Source organism: Babylonia areolata, chromosome 21, assembly GCF_041734735.1.
Source record: "Babylonia areolata isolate BAREFJ2019XMU chromosome 21, ASM4173473v1, whole genome shotgun sequence".
NCBI lineage: Eukaryota > Metazoa > Mollusca > Gastropoda > Neogastropoda > Buccinidae > Babylonia > Babylonia areolata.
Window position 1 is genome coordinate 56,401,744 of NC_134896.1, and position 20,792 is coordinate 56,422,535.

The following is a 20,792-nucleotide window of genomic DNA, read 5'->3' on the forward strand; positions in this document are numbered from 1 at the left end:
TGTGTGTGTGTGTGTGTGTGTGTGTGTGTGTGTGTGTGTGTGTGTGTGTGTGTGTGTGTGTGTGTGAGTGTGTGTGTGTGTGTGTGTGCCTGTGTTCCTGTGTGTGTCTGTGTCTGTGTGTTCCAAGCGCACGCGAGCTTTTCGCAATAAAATGAAAAAAAAGGAAAAAAAAGAAACAACGTGAAATCGATGTTGAAAGACAGGGAATTCAGCCGAGTACACACGACTATTGTTTTGTATTACACGTCTGTCAGGAATGTAAAATCACATGCACACACGCACACAGACTGACAGACACACTGACAGACAGACGCATGCGCGCGCGCGCGCACACACACACACACACGCACGCACGCACGTACACACGCATATAGACACGCTCACACTCATACCAACATACCAACACACACACACACACACACACACACGTATTCGTTATGCAGGTTGAGTCAAGAGTTGTGTGTAATATAAGCGTAGACAGCACAAACCCGGCAGACACCATGGTGACCCACACCTTACACGATTATTTTTCTTCTAAGCAATCCGTGAAAGGCGTGCAGTCTTCGGTTGAGTGTAAATTTTTTTTCAAAGTGAATTGAAAACTTGGAAAAATGGCCCGAACACGACACCAGTCTCGTGGTTTCCATGGACCTAGGTCAGGAGCTGTCTGTATCTCCACCACCAACCCAGCGAAATTCACAAGTCGTTGACTGACAGTGAGACTTCTTACAGATTACACAATACTTTATCATCTCAACAAGAGAAATTCATTTGTGGTGTAAAACACATAAACGATACACGGAAAACACAGTCATTCAACATGTATACATACAGACATAAAATGCTTAGATGGCAACCCATGCGTACAATAAATAATCACAATAGATAACAACAACGCAACAGACACCTTTAAAAGGTAACTTAGAGTAGATCATACGTCGTCACAGCCATACATGTGCAACACAAAATAACTTAAAGGATATGAATGAAATAGACATGAAATAGCATATTAAAAGTAGACAAAAGACATAAAAGATTATAATAACAATGCAATTCAACAATGCTTTGATTTAAGATGTCACATTCCACATAAACATACTCTGGCATACATCTTTAAAAAAAAATCACATATCTGATTATCAATTATTGCTGTTTAATAGCTGAATTGAGGCATTTGGTTCTGTTTGTTTTAATTTTGGGACACAGAAGCGTTTGTCTGAAGGTAAGAGTTGGAAATAATTTGCCAGCTTATGGCTGCTGTCACTTCTTAACAGCCGACATCAGTAAGCTGATGAAAACTGTCGTTTTGTAGGAGGTTGCTGTTGGGCGCAGATTGAACTGGGCTTCCGAGGGATGTTTGCCCTGTGGGTTGGGCACTGATAGAATAGACCCACTACCTTGCCATGCATGTCGTAAGAGGCGACTAAGGCAGGACCACCTCGCCCAGAGGATAAAGGGGTTTGCGTAGGGTTAACTACCCTGTCTGTAAAAAAGACCAGTTACAGAAGCATCGACGACAAAGAACCAAAACATTCACCTGGGCAAGGAAGGGTCTCCATCCCGGAGACTTATGGCGCGGTGCAGTGATACCGAGGCAGAGCTGAAGCAGCAAGGGACCAACTGGACTGGAATGGCCAGAACAGCCCAGAACAGAGTGCGATGGCGAGGGGTCGTCGATGGCCTATGCTCCACCAGGAACGATTGTCAAAATGATGATGAGTGACCGAGGGATGTGCTATTAGTTGACAAGGAAAGATGGGGCGCAGTCCATTGCTGTTTTCGCATCTGCAGCTAGGCTAGGCCAATCCGGCTCCAGCAGCGGTCCCCAGGAATACACCCGACCGGCACAGCCGTAGCCTTTCCCAGAACGAAAGAGGTTATACCAGACGGGGTTCCTCAGACACATTGTTGATAGACAGCCCAAAGTGTTCTATCCACAGGAAAAAAAGAAGGGAAGGCGAGTTCGTGCTGTTGTCAGTCTTGTCAGTTCCAGACGACTTGATGAGTTGTGGAGGACAGAGTTTTGGTTGGACTGGTTTTCGGATCGTCGCTTTCGCTTTGAATTGTGAATGATAGACACGCCTGCTGTTTGATGTTCCTTTGAACGTGTTCCGTATTCTTGGCGAAATCTAATGTGTTATCATGTGAATGAGCTGCATTTCTTCGCGCATTCATACTAAATGATCAGTTATTGACTCATACATGGAGTCATAGCGAACACAGACATACGACCCCTTTTATTTTGACACAAGCAGTCCGCTCAATGTCCAGCTGACTCCGTGTCAAACTGTTCGGGGTCGGCAGATTTACTGGGACAAAAGAAAAATAAAGAAAAGAAAAACAAAGGGATCTGTCTACAGGAAACTGATGATTGAAGTAAGTATATTCCTTTTAGTCCCACACAACAGGCAGCTTATTTTGGCCGTCGTCTGTCTCAGCTCATCCATCTTCTTCAGCAAACACACACACACACACACACACACACACATACAGAGGCGTTATGCAGTCAGTCTTTGACAACGATTTAGTTTTGAACGATCCACAAAGACTGTGTCTGATGTGTGAGTTTCAGTTGAAGTTTGCCATGAAGGCGTAACTGCGTTCGGGCAAATCCATATATGCTACACCACATCTGCTAGGCAGATGCCTGACCAGCGGCATGACCCAACGCGCTGTTCTGGCTTTGAGTGCATTAAAATATATATACATATATATACAGTTGAATACCCGTTAAAGTGAATTTCTTCCAAAGCGCTTTTCCAGAGGACAACACTTTTGTTGCCGTGGGTTCTTTTAATGTGTGGTCAGGTGCGTGCTGCATACGGGACCTCGCTTTACCATCTCACCCGAATGGCTAGGCGCTCAGTCTTTTTTTCGATTTCCTAGTCAAACTTGGGAGAAAGAGCAAGAGCAAGAATCGAACCCAGGCCCTCACGGACACTGTACTGGCAGATAAGCGTCTTCACCACTCTGCCACCTTCGTGTGTGTATGTGAGTTTAGATTAAAACCCGTTCAGTTCCGGAACTATATATGATTTTTGCAAAATAATCACCGACCTAAAAAAAAAAAAAAATCACAAAAATTAAGATTATGCTCGAAAGTATGTAAAGGTATATATGTTTTCTTGAAGGAAAATGAATAGAGAATATAATCATCATAACTTCAATGTTGACAGGATGAGATAACTCCTAATCAGGGGTAGGTAACTCAGAATTTTGGAAAACAAAAATCGCACAGAATATTTGGAAAGAAAAAGAAGAAAATCCAAATAAGTTTATTTTATGGGTGGAAACAGTACACAAATATCAGCAAATTAGACACAACAATCAGGTGCAAAAGATGTTTTCCTGCACGATCATGTTGTTTTAAAAATAAACATTATGCATAACCACTCACATACACCCCCACAAACACCCTCCCATCCAAACACCCACAAACACCCTCCCATCCAAACACCCACAAACACCCTCCCATCCAAACACCCACAAACACCCTCCCATCCAAACACCCACATACACCCCCACAAACACCCTCCCATCCAAACACCCACAAACACCCTCCCATCCAAACACCCACAAACACCCTCCCATCCAAACACCCACATACACCCTCCCATCCAAACACCCACATACACCCCCACATACACCCTCCCATCCAAACACCCACATACACCCTCCCATCCAAACACCCACATACACCCTCCCATCCAAACACCCACATACACCCCCACAAACACCCTCCCATCAAAACACCCACATACACCCTCCCATCCAAACACCCACATACACCCCCACATACACCCTCCCATCCAAACACCCACATACACCCTCCAATCCAAACACCCACATACACCCCCACATACACCCTCCCATCCAAACACCCACATACACCCTGCCATCCAAACACCCACATACACCCCCACAAACACCCTCCCATCCAAACACCCACATACACCCTGCCATCCAAACACCCACATACACCCTGCCATCCAAACACCCACATACACCCCCACAAACACCCTCCCATCCAAACACCCACATACACCCCCACATACACCCTCCCATCCAAACACCCACATACACCCTGCCATCCAAACACCCACATACACCCCCACAAACACCCTCCCATCCAAACACCCACAAACACCCTCCCATCCAAACACCCACATACACCCTCCCATCCAAACACCCACATACACCCCCACAAACACCCTCCCATCCAAACACCCACATACACCCTCCCATCCAAACACCCACATACACCCCCACAAGCACCCTCCCATCCAAACACCCACATACACTATCACACAATATTACAACACAAAAACTCACTGTAAACAGTATTTCGGCTTGAAGCTTTCATCTGGGGGGTTTCATACTAGATGAAAGCACCAAATTGAAGGTTTCAAGCTATTTGTTTCTATACCTACTTCTGACACGACCCCGCCCCCTTCCTGTTGATGTACCTTGTATCATGTAATCATTATCAAGATAACCAGAATCACTTCAGTCGATCAACAACATTACTTACTTTTTCTACTACGAATTTCGTAGTTACTGTTGTCGACGTTGTGCAGAAAATGAAACAAATTCTAGCCGCCTCTTCTATACTGTACGTTATGGCAGCAATGTTGACACGTTCATCCACTTTTCGCTTTATAAAACGCAAAATATCGCATCAAAATCGAGCCAAAACCTGCCGAGAAATTTGCTTCGAACACTCGTCAAGGCAGTCGCCATCTGCAAGGGAGATAAACGCATGCAATCGAGTGGCTGGACACCTGATTATGCAGTTACCTCTCAACCGCGCCTATATCCGCGGTCAGAAGTGAAAGGTTTGGAGAACACAGAAATGTATCACAAACACAAAGTGGGTAAGGAGGAGCGACAGTCAAACAAAATACAAGGTTCAGACAAAACTGAACACAGGGAGGAGTAAATAAAAAAAAAAAAAGAAAAAAAGACAGGACAGTTCAGGTGTTCAGTTTCAGTTTCTCAGGGAGGCGTCACTGCGTTGGGACAAATTCATATGCGCTGCACCACATCTGCTAAGCAGATTCCTGACGAGCAGCACAACCCAGTACACTTAGTCAGGCCTTGAGGGGAGAAAATCATAAACAACTAAATTGATACATCATTCAAGCAATGGCTAAATAAATGAATAAATACATAAATAGACAAATAAATGAATAAAAAATGAATAGAAAATAAAGATAAAACAAAAATTAAAATAGAATGAAGAAATGAAACTTATTTTGAATCAACGACACAGTAAACACCATCAAACAAGGAGCACAATATAAGACACACCACGTCAAACAAGGAGCACAATATAAGACACACCACATCAAACAAGGAGCACAATATAAGACACACCACATCAAACACACAATATAAGACACACACCATCAAACAAGGAGCACAATATAAGACACACCACATCAAACAAGGAGCACAATATAAGACACACCACATCAAACAAGGAGCACAATATAAGACACACCACATCAAACAAGGAGCACAATATAAGACACACCACATCAAACAAGGAGCACAATATAAGACACACACCATCAAACAAGGAGCACAATATAAGACACACCACATCAAACAAGGAGCACAGTATAAGACACACACCACATCAAACAAGGAGCACAATATAAGACACACACCATCAAACAAGGAGCACAATATAAGACACACCACGTCAAACAAGGAGCACAATATAAGACACACACCATCAAACAAGGAGCACAATATAAGACACACACCATCAAACAAGGAGCACAATATAAGACACACACCACATCAAACAAGGAGCACAATATAAGACACACCACGTCAAACAAGGAGCACAATATAAGACACACCACATCAAACAAGGAGCACAATATAAGACACACACCATCAAACAAGGAGCACAATATAAGACACACCACATCAAACAAGGAGCACAATATAAGACACACACCATCAAACAAGGAGCACAATATAAGACACACCGCATCAAACAAGGAGCACAATATAAGACACACACCATCAAACAAGGAGCACAATATAAGACACACCACATCAAACAAGGAGCACAATATAAGACACACCACATCTAACACACAATATAAGACACACACCATCAAACAAGGAGCACAATATAAGACACACACCATCAAACAAGGAGCACAATATAAGACACACACCATCAAACAAGGAGCACAATATAAGACACACCACATCAAACAAGGAGCACAATATAAGACACACCACATCAAACAAGGAGCACAATATAAGACACACCACATCAAACAAGGAGCACAATATAAGACACACACCATCAAACAAGGAGCACAATATAAGACACACCACATCAAACAAGGAGCACAATATAAGACACACCACACCAGAAAGGTAATTCTTGATGCCATTGTAGCTTTTTCTTTTTCCTTTTTTTTTAAACTGGAAGGGGCACTCTTTTATTGAAAACAACATTGATTACTTTTGAATTTTTTTGACGAACAGTAAATTTGTATCTTCTCTTCCGTCCTGTGAAATATTGATCTAACTAAGCAGCTTGCTTTGACTCTGAGGTCGTGAAAGTCTGCGATGGCTGATCGTCTTTTTGTCTCGACTTTCTACCGAACAGTGCCCAAAACGTTTCTCTGTAGCGAGACCCCATGGCGTAATACACGAAGATGTTGAGGCTGGCGTTGATGAAGGTGAACAGTTCAGTGATCCACAGACTGGTCAGGAAGAAACTCAGATTCTGATGCCCGGAGTTCATCCCCGGGAGAAACAGCCAGCTGAATCGGATGAGAGCAACAGGGAAAATACAAGCCATGAAGAGAATGGACGTGCCGACCAGCATCTTGGTGAGGGCCACTTCACGGGGAGAGATGGAGGAGGAGGTTTCGGCACGCCACGTCACAATCTGACGGAGTTTCACAACGGTGAGTCTTGTAGTTGTGACCACAACAACCATCACAAACCCAGGCAGGCCAACACCGAACACGAAACTTTCCAGATTGTCGATCAGTTCCTGGTGCCGTTCGTAAAATTCCCCGGTGACCCCAGTCTTTGTGACCGCTTCAGACGATGGATCATAAACACAACCAATGCGATATCGAAACGCCATGATGAAATACAGACTCAACACCAGGGAGTACACGAGCAAAATGATAGCAGCCATCGTTCGAGTGCGCAACAAAGTCTGGAATTTGAGTGGATTGAGAACACAGAGACATCTCTCAGTGGCGATAATGGCGGACAGGATGTATGAAATGAAGTTGAAGCCCATCAAACCCAACAGGTTGTTGTTGGTCAGGAAAGTATCAATGGGCCCAAATTTCTCTTTGGTTGTGAACTGCAAATGAAGCTGCTCCCCGTGGTGAATCATTCCCATGATCAGGTGGAGCTCGTCAGTTAAAGACAGAACAAAGAGACACAGGTTGACACGATCCTTCACGCCCTGTTTCCAGAACACCGCCATGTTGATGACGTTAGCTGGTCCACCAATCAGAAACAGAAACGACACGAGGCAATCTTTTATTTTACGTGCGATGATTTCCACTTCTGAACTGACGATGTTGTGGTGGTCGTCTGATGGTAAATGGTGCATGTCAATGAATATAACTTCACTTTCACTGCACCCATCTTCAAAGGTCACGTTTGGCCCGAGAGTGTGGATGTTGCCGTGAACCGCGTGAGTGACATCCATGGTTACATTAAAACTCGCACTGAAAGGGAAAAAAGGAAAAAACAAACAAACCCAAACCCCCCCAAAAAAAACCAGCAACCAAAAAACGGCAAGAAATTTTCAAGTTCTGGATTCACACAATTTTCCTGTAAAGTTACATGATTTCCTGTTACTGTTCGATTTTAAAAAATCTCACTGGGAATATTCGGGGAAATTTATCTCACAACGACACGGTTCACAATAGAAGGAATACAGAATGCGCGATGACGAACTGCACAAGTCTGGAAAATTGCTGACATTATAAGAAAACATGAAACGTCATCATCAGATGAAGAAAATGAATGGCAGGGGATCTCCACGAATCTCTGCAAGGAACAAGAAAACATTCTGTAAAAAGGCAGCTGTAACATAGAAAACATTCTGTAAAAAGGCAGCTGTAACATAGGATCTAGACAACACTGCGATGGTATGCTGACTCCCAAATGCAAACATGTTTTGTCATGAGGATATATATATATATATATATATATATATATATATATATATATATATATATATATATAATTGTTTAAATATTTCAAAATGACCTAAAAAAAACACACAAAAAACAACAACACACGATCGATTCAAGTACATGGAGAGCATCTATCTATCTGTCTGTCTATCTATCTATCTATCTATCTATCTGTCTGTCTATCTATCTATCTGTCTGTCTGTCTATCTATGTATCTATGTATCTGTCTGTCTATCTATCTATCTATGTATCTATGTATCTGTCTGTCTATCTATCTATCTATCTATCTATCTATCTATATCTGTCTATCTATGTATCTATCTGTCTATCTATCTATCTATGTATCTATCTATCTATCTGTCTGTGTGTCTGTGAGTCTGTGAGTCTGTCTGTCTGTGTGTCTGTGTCATTCTACTTTGATGTGATTCAAGCTGTCCACCAGTGGTCACTGCCTAAACCCCCCCAAAAACACAAACAGTCTGATGCTGCGACATGCTGGATTACAAGCATTTCGCGGACACAGACTGCCGTGTCTTGCTGCAAGCAATAAGGTATTGCTGCATGCCCCTGGAGGTCAGCTGAAGACACAGTCCCTCGTATGCAAAATGCAGTCCCCTGCACCCCCCCCCTCACCCCTCCCCTGCACCCCCCCCCCCCTAATTGGGTCGTCTTAGCACATATCAGGAACGAGCTTCTCAAAAGTTCACACGAACACTCAGTAAAGGAAAGAGAAATTAATGTACAATACCCCTCGAAAACGGAGTATGGCTGCCTACATGGCGGGGTAAAAGCGGTCATACACGTAAAAGCCCACTCGTATACATACGAGTGAACGTAGGAGTTGCAGCCCACGAACGAAGAAGAAGAAGAAGAAGAAGAAGAAGAAGAAGAAGAAGAAGAAGAAGAAGTATGTTCAATACAATAATCGAATCGCAAAGCGGCCACCATGACATTATAGACTTTTCCATTCAATACCCGTAGCAACTGGGAGGGTATCGGTTCGAACCCCGTAGAAGGCAAAGAATTGTGGGGTCGTTCGTCAAGTGGCCAGGTTCTGTATCACGCCATGAGCATGCCATCAGCTCAAATGAAGAGAAGCCTGTGAGGTGACATGGTCTGCTGTCCTCCACACCAACTTCGTGCATGCGTCTGGGGGGACTGTTGCTCATGTTTCATGACAGGAACGACATATGCCTGTATCTCCCGAGTCTGCTTGACGCGGGATACATTTACTAAAAGGAAGCAGGCCTGTCACATAATGTCAAAGCTAAACGGATCTCAATAGTTGTAAGCAACCACCTTCCTGAAACATCAAAAGAATTCAAACAAAAACCCCAAGCAGAAGATCAAATACACACGTTATAGATCCTGTAATCCGTTTACGGTTCGGTGAGTTACGGACACAAGAACATACCCAGCATGCACACCCCCGAAAACGGAGTATGGTTGCCTGCATGGGTTGGTAAAACGAACGAGGAGGAAGAAGATGAGAAACGAAAACGTGTCAAGGCAAGGCAAGACGTTTAGTTCATGTATCCCCCGGGGGGCAGAGTGTCATATCCTTCAAAATGTTCACAGTGGGTTTTAGCTTTCTGTGGTGGTGGCGGCTTCATATCAAAGTCCTTGGCTGCTGGCAGAGAGTCATGGTGCCCACGACTGGAGAGGGAAGCATTGGGGGGTTACCCCTCCAGGAGGGGCGATGGGTCGGTCTGCTGCCCGCCCGCGACACAGCGATTGTTGTGGCCCGTGCTGGACCCAGTGGCTGGTGTCCTGAACGTGTTGAATCAGGACATGCATCACTGAACACCCAGCGACAGGGCAGGGTCTCCTCTGGTGTGTGGCCAACGTAAGACAGGGTATTTCCTCTGGTGTGTGGCCTAACGTAGGACAGGGTATTTCCTCTGGTGTGTGGCCTAACGTAGGACAGGTATTTCCTCTGGTGGGTGGCCTAACGTAGGACAGGGTATTTCCTCTGGTGTGTGGCCTAACGTAGGACAGGTATTTCCTCTGGTGGGTGGCCTAACGTAGGACAGGTATTTCCTCTGGTGGGTGGCCTAACGTAGGACAGGTATTTCCTCTGGTGGGTGGCCCTGCGATTGTTGTGGCCTGTGCTGGACCCAGTGGTTGGTGTCCTGAACGCGTTGAATCAGGACATACATCACTGAACACCCAGCAACAGGGCAGGGTCTCCTCTAGTCTGTGGCCAAAGGTATGACAGGGCCTCCTCTGGTGGGTGGCCTTACATAGGCCAGGGTCTCCTCTGGTGTGTAGCTTTACGTCATCATCGTAACTTTGATGGATGTTCGTGACACTGTCAACGCTAGCTGCAGCTGTGTTTGAGGGGGGTGGGGGTGGGGTGTGTGTGCGGGGAAGGGAGGGTGGGGGTGGATTTGAGATGAACATACTGACGGCAGTAACATCGAGAGGACGCGAAATAAGGGGAAGCAAATCAAACCAAAAACAAACAAACAATCCAACAATGTCATCATGTCAGATATATTCAGATATATACTTTACTTTCATCACTTAAAGAAAACCAGTACTGCAGTGATGCACAGAAACTAATGAGTGTCAAATTAAAGAAAACGTTTAACGTTCTTCACTTCTGTCTCCTTCTGTCTCTGTCTCTCTTTCTCTCTCTGTCTCTTTCGCCTTTTCCCCCCCTCTCTCTCGCTCAGAGTTTTTAACCTCTTAAATTCTGACACTTGGTGAAATGACATCCACGTGGTATGTGACTCAAGTGCAGTTAGCTACTAATTTCTGTGTAACTTTCAATGGTACCAGTGACTTTGCTCAACAAAAGGAATGGAGTCCCACAGGGGAAGGTGTCAGAATAATTGGCATCCTGTCCTGTAGGCTGTCTTATCTCAGAGAGGTGACAGCCCTTCACTGACATCCTGTCCTGTAGGCTGTCTGATCTCAGAGAGGTGACAGCCCTTCACTGACATCCTGTCCTGTAGGCTGTCTGATCTCAGAGAGGTGACAGCCCTTCACTGACATCCTGTCCTGTAGGCTGTCTGATCTCAGAGAGGTGACAGCCCTTCACTGGCATCCTGACCTGTAAGCTGTGTCTGATCTCAGTGAGGTGACAGCCCTTCACTGACATCCTGACCTATAAGCTGTGTCTGATCTCAGTGAGGTGACAGCCCTTCACTGACATCCTGACCTGTAAGCTCTGTCTTATCTCAGTGAGCTGACAGCCCTTCACTGGCATCCTGACCTATAAGCTGTGTCTGATCTCAGTGAGGTGACAGCCCTTCACTGACATCCTGACCTGTAAGCTGTGTCTGATCTCAGTGAGGTGACAGCCCTTCACTGACATCCTGACCTGTAAGCTGTGTCTTATCTCAGTGAGGTGACAGCCCTTCATTGACATCCTGACCTCTAAGCTGTGTCTGATCTCAGTGAGGTGACAGCCCTTCACTGACATCCTGACCTGCAAGCTGTCTGATCTCAGAGAGGTGACAGCCCTTCACTGACATCCTGACCTGTAAGCTGTGTCTGATCTCAGTGAGGTAACAGCCCTTCACTGACATCCTGACCTGTAAGCTGTGTCTTTTCTCAGTGAGGTAACAGCCCTTCACTGACATCCTGACCTCTAAGCTGTGTCTGATCTCAGTGAGGTGACAGTCCTTCACTGACATCCTGACCTGTAAGCTGTCTGATCTCAGAGAGGTGACAGCCCTTCACTGACATCCTGCTGTGACCTCAGTCTGATTTCAGTGAGGTGACATCCCTTCACTGGCATCCTGACCTGTAAGCTTCTGTCTGATCTCAGTGAGATGACAGCCCTTCACTGACATCCTGACCTGTAAGCTTCTGTCTGATCTCAGTGAGGTAACAGCCCTTCACTGACATCCTGAACTGTAAGCTTTGTCTGATCTCAGTGAGGTGACAGCCCTTCACTGACATCCTGACATGTAAGCTGTGTCTGATCTCAGTGAGGTGACAGCCCTTCACTGACATCCTGACATGTAAGCTGTGTCTGATCTCAGTGAGGTGACAGCCCTTCACTGACATCCTGACCTGTAAGCTGTGTCTGATCTCAGTGAGGTGACAGCCCTTCACTGACATCCTGACCTGTAAGCTTCTGTCTGATCTCAGTGAGGTGACAGCCCTTCACTGACATCCTGACCTGTAAGCTGTGTCTGATCTCAGTGAGGTGACAGCCCTTCACTTACATCCTGACCTGTAAGCTGTGTCTGATCTCAGTGAGGTGACAGCCCTTCACTGGCATCCTGACCTGTAAGCTTCTGTCTAATCTCAGTGAGGTGACAGCCCTTCACTGACATCCTGACCTGTAAGCTTCTGTCTGATCTCAGTGAGGTGACAGCCCTTCACTGACATCCTGACCTGTAAGCTGTGTCTGATCTCAGTGAGGTGACAGCCCTTCACTGACATCCTGACCTGTAAGCTTCTGTCTGATCTCAGTGAGGTGACAGCCCTTCACTTACATCCTGACCTGTAAGCTTCTGTCTGATCTCAGTGAGGTGACAGCCCTTCACTGGCATCCTGACCTGTAAGCTTCTGTCTAATCTCAGTGAGGTGACAGCCCTTCACTGACATCCTGACCTGTAAGCTTCTGTCTGATCTCAGTGAGGTGACAGCCCTTCACTGACATCCTGACCTGTAAGCTCTGTCTTATCTCAGAGAGGTGACAGCCCTTCACTGACATCCTGTCCTGTAGGCTGTCTGATCTCAGAGAGGTGACAGCCCTTCACTGACATCCTGTCCTGTAGGCTGTCTGATCTCAGAGAGGTGACAGCCCTTCACTGACATCCTGTCCTGTAGGCTGTCTGATCTCAGAGAGGTGACAGCCCTTCACTGACATCCTGTCCTGTAGGCTGTCTGATCTCAGAGATGTGACAGCCCTTCACTGGCATCCTGACCTATAAGCTGTGTCTGATCTCAGTGAGGTGACAGCCCTTCACTGACATCCTGACCTGTAAACTGTGTCTTATCTTGGTGAGGTGACAGTCCTTCACTGACATCCTGACCTGTAAGCTCTGTCTTATCTCAGAGAGGTGACAGCCCTTCACTGACATCCTGACCTGTAAGCTGTGTCTGATCTCAGAGAGGTGACAGCCCTTCACTGGCATCCTGACCTGTAAGCTGTGTCTTATCTCAGTGAGGTGACAGCCCTTCACTGACATCCTGACCTGTAAGCTGTGTCTTATCTCAGTGAGCTGACAGCCCTTCACTGACATCCTGACCTGTAAGCTGTCTGATCTCAGAGAGGTGACAGCCCTTCACTGACATCCTGACCTGTAAGCTGTGTCTGATCTCAGTGAGGTAACAGCCCTTCACTGACATCCTGACCTGTAAGCTGTGTCTTTTCTCAGTGAGGTAACAGCCCTTCACTGACATCCTGACCTGTAAGCTGTGTCTGATCTCAGTGAGGTAACAGCCCTTCACTGACATCCTGACCTCTAAGCTGTGTCTGATCTCAGTGAGGTGACAGCCCTTCACTGACATCCTGACCTGTAAGCTGTCTGATCTCAGAGAGGTGACAGCCCTTCACTGACATCCTGCTGTGACCTCAGTCTGATTTCAGTGAGGTGACATCCCTTCACTGGCATCCTGACCTGTAAGCTTCTGTCTGATCTCAGTGAGATGACAGCCCTTCACTGACATCCTGACCTGTAAGCTGTGTCTGATCTCAGTGAGGTAACAGCCCTTCACTGACATCCTGAACTGTAAGCTTTGTCTGATCTCAGTGAGGTGACAGCCCTTCACTGACATCCTGACATGTAAGCTGTGTCTGATCTCAGTGAGGTGACAGCCCTTCACTGGCATCCTGACCTGTAAGCTTCTGTCTAATCTCAGTGAGTTGACAGCCCTTCACTGACATCCTGACCTGTAAGCTGTGTCTGATCTCAGTGAGGTGACAGCCCTTCACTGACATCCTGACCTGTAAGCTGTGTCTGATCTCAGTGAGGTGACAGCCCTTCACTGACATCCTGACCTGTAAGCTGTGTCTGATCTCAGTGAGGTGACAGCCCTTCACTTACATCCTGACCTGTAAGCTGTGTCTGATCTCAGTGAGGTGACAGCCCTTCACTGACATCCTGACCTGTAAGCTTCTGTCTGATCTCAGTGAGGTGACAACCCTTCACTGGCATCCTGACCTGTAAGCTTCTGTCTAATCTCAGTGAGGTGACAGCCCTTCACTGACATCCTGACCTGTAAGCTTCTGTCTGATCTCAGTGAGATGACAGCCCTTCACTGACATCCTGACCTGTAAGCTTCTGTCTGATCTCAGTGAGGTGACAGCCCTTCACTGACATCCTGACCTGTAAGCTGTGTCTGATCTCAGTGAGGTGACAGCCCTTCACTTACATCCTGACCTGTAAGCTGTGTCTTATCTCAGTGAGGTGACAGCCCTTCACTGGCATCCTGACCTGTAAGCTTCTGTCTAATCTCAGTGAGGTGACAGCCCTTCACTGACATCCTGACCTGTAAGCTTCTGTCTGATCTCAGTGAGGTGACAGCCCTTCACTGACGTCCTGACCTGTAAGCTGTGTCTGATCTCAATGAGGTGACAGCCCTTCACTGGCATCCTGACCTGTAAGCGTCTGTCTGATCTCAGTGAGGTGACAGCCCTTCACTGACATCCTGACCTGTAAGCTTCTGTCTGATCTCAGTGAGGTGACAGCCCTTCACTGACATCCTGACCTGTAAGCTTCTGTCTGATCTCAGTGAGGTGACAGCCCTTCACTGGCATCCTGACCTGTAAGCTTCTGTCTAATCTCAGTGAGGTGACAGCCCTTCACTGACATCCTGACCTATAAGCTTCTGTCTGATCTCAGTGAGATGACAGCCCTTCACTGACATCCTGACCTGTAAGCTGTGTCTGATCTCAGTGAGGTGACAGCCCTTCACTGGCATCCTGACCTGTAAGCTTCTGTCTAATCTCAGTGAGGTGACAGCCCTTCACTGACATCCTGACCTGTAAGCTTCTGTCTGATCTCAGTGAGGTGACAGCCCTTCACTGACATCCTGACCTGTAAGCTGTGTCTGATCTCAGTGAGGTGACAGCCCTTCACTTACATCCTGACCTGTAAGCTGTGTCTGATCTCAGTGAGGTGACAGCCCTTCACTGGCATCCTGACCTGTAAGCTTCTGTCTGATCTCAGTGAGGTGACAGCCCTTCACTGACATCCTGACCTGTAAGCTGTGTGTGATCTCAGTGAGGTGACAGCCCTTCACTGACATTCTGACCTGTAAGCTGTGTCTGATCTCAGTGAGGTGACAGCCCTTCACTGACAAGCATACTCGTGAGCAGCCAAGGGGTTAAATCATGTCCGCCTCCGCTCACCCTTCATCCTTCATTCGATTTCATCACAGCAGCGAGAAAATGAACGAGAAATCGAAGAAACATGTTACAAAAACCCAACTTTTCTATTGGAAAAAATACGCGTCGCTGAAGGAAATCGCAGCAGGAAATGAATATCAGAAAACAAACCTTACTGAGTTGATTCACTAATGAGAAGACTGACAACAAACAGGAAGGTGGCAGAATGGTTAAGATGGTTTCGTGTGTGCGTGTCTAAACCGAAGAAAGTCTGTACAGAGAGGGGTGTCAATGTTATTTCTGAGAATAAACTAGTTTCTATGATCATGCAGAATGGGCCAACAGCAACAGCAACAAAGATAAACACAGCAAACAAAACAAACAAACAAACAAAATACAATAACACAAACAACTAACACAACAACAGAATTAACTTTCTTCAACATCATTACATACAGGAGGAATGGTATCACAATATTTGTGCTTTCTATAACGATAGTAGAAATATCGGAAATCCCAAGTAAAATCTGTTCCGAACATGTTCTGGCGGCTTATCAGTAGATATCGATGTTTCGTACATTGACACAAAAGTGACGACACAATGATGTGAACTGAACTGCCTGCAAAACCCAAATCGATTGGTACGCTAAACGTGCCATTTACTGTTCTTGATCAGTGGTATAGAAGTTGCGTTTGAATCCTGAATTAGGTATACCAAAGTGACAACTACTCCTTCAGTGTACCAAAGTAACAGTGAACCCTTAGGTATACCAAAGTGACAATTACCCCTTCAGTGTACCAAAATGACAATTACCCGTTCGGTTTACCAAAGTGACAATTACCCCTTCAGTGAACCAAAGTGACAATTACCCCTTCAGTGAACCAAAGTGACAATTACCCCTTCAGTGAACCAAAGTGACAATTACCCCTTCAGTGAACCAAAGTGACAATTACCCCTTCAGTGTACCAAAGTGACAATTATCCCTTCAGTGAACCAAAGTGACAATTACCCCTTCAGTGAACCAAAGTGACAATTACCCTTTCAGTGTACCAAAGTGACAAATACCCTTTCAAACAGAGAGAGAAGCCAACATTGATATGATTATGATGAAATAATAATATGATACACTCACACTCGTGCGTTCATTTAACACTATCGTGCAAATGCACCTCTCTGTACCCTCACCCCCCACCCCCTCTCACTTTTCATCCGTTCACCTCACGTCCAGTAATAAACGAAGCAACAATGGGAAAATCCATAGTGTATCATATCAAGTAACAAAAGGCTACCGACCGTCTGCAATAGGACTATAATTAGCAATGGGAAAATCCATAGTGTATCATATCAAGTAACAAAAGGCTACCAACTGTCTGCAATAGGACTATAATTATGACGACCTCATACACAGTCGTCAGAAAACAGAAAATGAAGTGGCACGGACATGTTTCCCGCTCAGCAGGACTTTGCAAAGACCATCTTGCCAAGGACAGTGACAGGAAGCCCCAGACGAGGAAGACAGAGGAGGAGGTGGGAAGACATCAACATCCAAGGAAGGACAGGCAAGAACCTGAGGCGGAACCCCAGAGAGCGGTGAAGGACAGAGACAGGTGGAGGACAGTGGTGACGACGATGTCTTCACTGATGCCTCCACGACATCACCAGAAACCATGGGATGGTTAACAGGTAACAAGGTATTTGATGATGGAGTCTCCCGTCGGTCCGACGGATGAGTAGGCAGGCAGGCTTATCTGTCGGTGTGTGTCCTCATATGGGAGAAGAGGCCGATTCTGGATGCACAGCACTTCCCACAGGTGTTGCAAGGGAAAACGTATCCAGAAGTTGAGCCCTGCTTCCTTCGCTCACGCTTCTCCTTAAAGGTATTTTACTGCAGAATTAAAGTCAGGTGATTCTTCTTTGTGCTCATTGCCTGTCCTGAAAGACACACCCCTTGCACAGAGTAAGGCTGCCTATTTTATGACTCTTTGCACGAGACGAGTTTCAAGTAAGATTTGTGTACATTTTGCATGCATGATAGAAACGATGTTTTTTGGTTTTTAAAAAAAATTCTTATTTCTTTTAATTTTTTTAGGAGAACCAAAAGTATTCCCAAACCTACTTATGACTCTACTGTCAGAGACAGTGAAATGACTCACTGCTTCACTGTTCCGATTCTTATTACTTGTACACAGTATTCACAGAAGCAGGCGAAAGTTGTATTTTCCCTTTCCATAAAAGTGAATAGCGTTTGTTGGGAGACTGTGATTCTTTTCACAAACATTTTGATGGATATGGAATGAATCGCCATAACTGATGGATATAGAATAAATCGCCATAACTGATGGACATAGAATAAATCGCCATAACTGATGGATATGGAATAAATCGCCATAACTGATGGATATGGAATGAATCGTCATAAATGATGGATATGGAATGAATCGCTATAACTGATGGACATGGAATAAATCGCCTTAAATGATGGATATGGAATAAATCGCCATAAATGATGGACATGGAATAAATCGCCATAACTGATGGATACGGAATGAATCGCCATAACTGATGGATATGGAATGAATCGCCGTAACTGATGGATATGGAATAAATCGCCATAACTGATGGATATGGAATAAATCGCCATAACTGATGGATATGGAATAAATCGCCATAACTGATGGATATGGAATAAATCGCCATATGGAATAAATCGCCATAACTGATGGATATGGAATAAATCGCCATCGCCATAAATGATGGACATGGAATAAATCGCCGTAACTGTTGGATATGGAATAAATCGCCATAACTGATGGATAGGGAATAAATCGCCATAAATGATGGATATGGAATAAATCGCCATAACTGATGGATATGGAATAAATCGCCATCGCCATAAATGATGGACATGGACTAAATCGCCATAACTGTTGGATAGGGAATAAATCGCCATAAATGATGGATACGGAACGAATGGCCATCTGTCACATAATGAGTACATCAGTAGCACGGATACATGTCACCCGGAACGATATAAGGGGTTCTGTTTGTGATTAAATGTACACGTTCACACGCGTACATACATGAAAGGCGTGCCTGTGCATGTTTTCAATTTGATATTCATTGCAATATCCAGTCGCTTTGTCCGTGAATATTAGCGTGTCTTCGGCTGTCTGGCCCGTTTTGCTCGACGAAAGACAACTTCCTTCATATTGTGACATTCAGCTGCAAACGATTTTCCATACCAGTGCCTTTGTACCGTGTTCTGAGAACAGGAGGAGATAGATAAGTAAAAAAAGAATACATAGCTTGTTTCAAAATGTTCGTTTGAAGATGCCGTCGTCATTTAATGAGAGAGTTTAATTGTATGTTTATTATCACCAGTGTGGTTTTTCCCCTAATCAAATACAGGAATAATATCGGGAAACTCGCTGTCATTTAACGATCTTTTCCTACCCGAACACATTAATTTCAGCCATTCTGAAATGTCAATGCCCTCTGCTTATTGTGTTTCTGCATTGATTTCCACCTGTAATTAAACTTTTTCACATAACATGGATGCATTAGATCCGAAGCCTGATTGTATGCACTGGTCGTGTTCTTCCTTCATCATTGAACAGCGCGCGAGCACAGACAGACAGACAGACAGGTACAGACATATGTGCGAGTGTATGTGCATGTGCATGTGCATGTGCATGTGTGTGTGTGTGTGTGTGCAGATAGAAAGAGAGAGAGAGAGAGAGAGAGAGAGAGAGAGAGAGAGAGAGGGGGGGGGGGGGGGTTGGAAGCAAGTCTGTTCAAATCTGGGAGAAACAGTTTACAAAAAATATACGTAACACATCACCTGCTGGGCAGATGTCTGACCAGCAGCGTAGCCCAACGCGCTTACAGTCAGGCCTTGACAAGCATAAGTGGAAAAGCAATTGAATTAATGAATAGATAAAAAAAAGAACAACTAACTAACCAACTAAAAATAAGATAAAATGAAATAGAATTAAGTAAGCAAATTACCAGAAACGATTGGTGAGAGTTTATCACACTCAATCATTCCAAAGATGTGGCGCACTCAAATATCGTTGAAGAGATGAAGGCTATTTTAGCATCTTTGTTTTATGTAACCACCTGAAAAGAAACAACCGAAAAGAAAAATAAACCAGGGCAGTTTAATCATCATTATTCAATCTCGATGAAATCGTTTTCTTTTTTTGATTAGCAGTAAACGCTAACTGTATTTTATGTATCAAGTTTTAAGAGAACTTGATTTCCCTATCTATTATATATAATCAGATGGAATGGTTTATATATAGATATTAGACAAACATACAGTTACGCCTTCTTTTGGGTCGATGAATTTTCAGCTCTCTGAAAGCACCGCGCCCCTTTAAAATTTCTTCTTTTTCTTCTTCTTCCTCTTCTTCTTCGTTCGTGGGCTGCAACTCTCACGTAAACTCGTATGTACACGAGTGGGCTTTTACGTGCATGGCCGTTTTCGGCAGCCATATTCCGTTTTCGGGGGTGTGCGTGCTGGGTATGTTCTTGTTTTCATAACCCACCGAACGTTGACGATGGATTACAGGATCTTTAGCGTGCGTAATTTGATCTTCTGCTTGCGTATACACACTAAGGGGGTTGAGGCACTAGCAGGTCTGCACGTATGTTGACCTGGGAGATCGGGAAAAATCTCCACCCTTTACCTACCAGGCGCCGTTACCGAGATTCGAACCTGGGACCCTCAGATTCAAAAAAGGAATACAAGCATTTCGTAACTCTTTCCACGAGCGAACGCCCAATCGTTTCACAGACACGTGAATGATGACATAGTAAAATAGAACCCGAGATAAAATAGAACTGCCAGAAATCACACACACACACACACAGAGACACACACACACAGACACACACAGACACCGACACACACACAGAGACACATAGAGACACAGACACAGACACAGACACCACACACACACACACACACACACACACACACACACACACACACACACACACACACACACACACTGTCCATTCAGTCAGTGTGAACGGAGACACACCCTCGTCTCTGGAACGAGAACAAATAACGAAAGTTTCTGACTTTTTCCTTTCATTATTTTGGTCTCACTCCAGTGAATCTGTCTGTCTGTCTCTGTCTGTCTGTGTCTCTCTCTGTGTGTCTTTCTGTCTCTCGGTCTCTGTCTGTCTGTCTCTCTCTGTGTGTCTTTCTGTCTCTCTGTCTCTGTCTGTCTGTCTGTCTCTCTGTGTGTCTTTCTGTGTCTCTGTCTCTGTCTGTCTGTCTGTC

The 20,792-nt window shown here is 45.0% G+C and overlaps 1 protein-coding gene across 2 annotated transcripts in view; it reads right to left on the bottom strand.

Annotated features, from left to right (window-relative positions):
• Positions 1 to 6,441: 6,441 nt before the first annotated feature.
• The window catches only part of LOC143296439 (uncharacterized), a 20,748-nt gene continuing 6,397 nt past the window's right edge, over positions 6,442 to 20,792 (bottom strand). For both annotated transcript variants that reach the window (XM_076608370.1, XM_076608369.1), the window contains exon 2: positions 6,442 to 8,055. In XM_076608370.1, the coding sequence (XP_076464485.1) occupies positions 6,560 to 7,711 (1,152 nt within the window). In that variant the 5' untranslated portion in view covers positions 7,712 to 8,055 and the 3' untranslated portion in view covers positions 6,442 to 6,559. The remainder of the gene's footprint in view (positions 8,056 to 20,792) is intronic.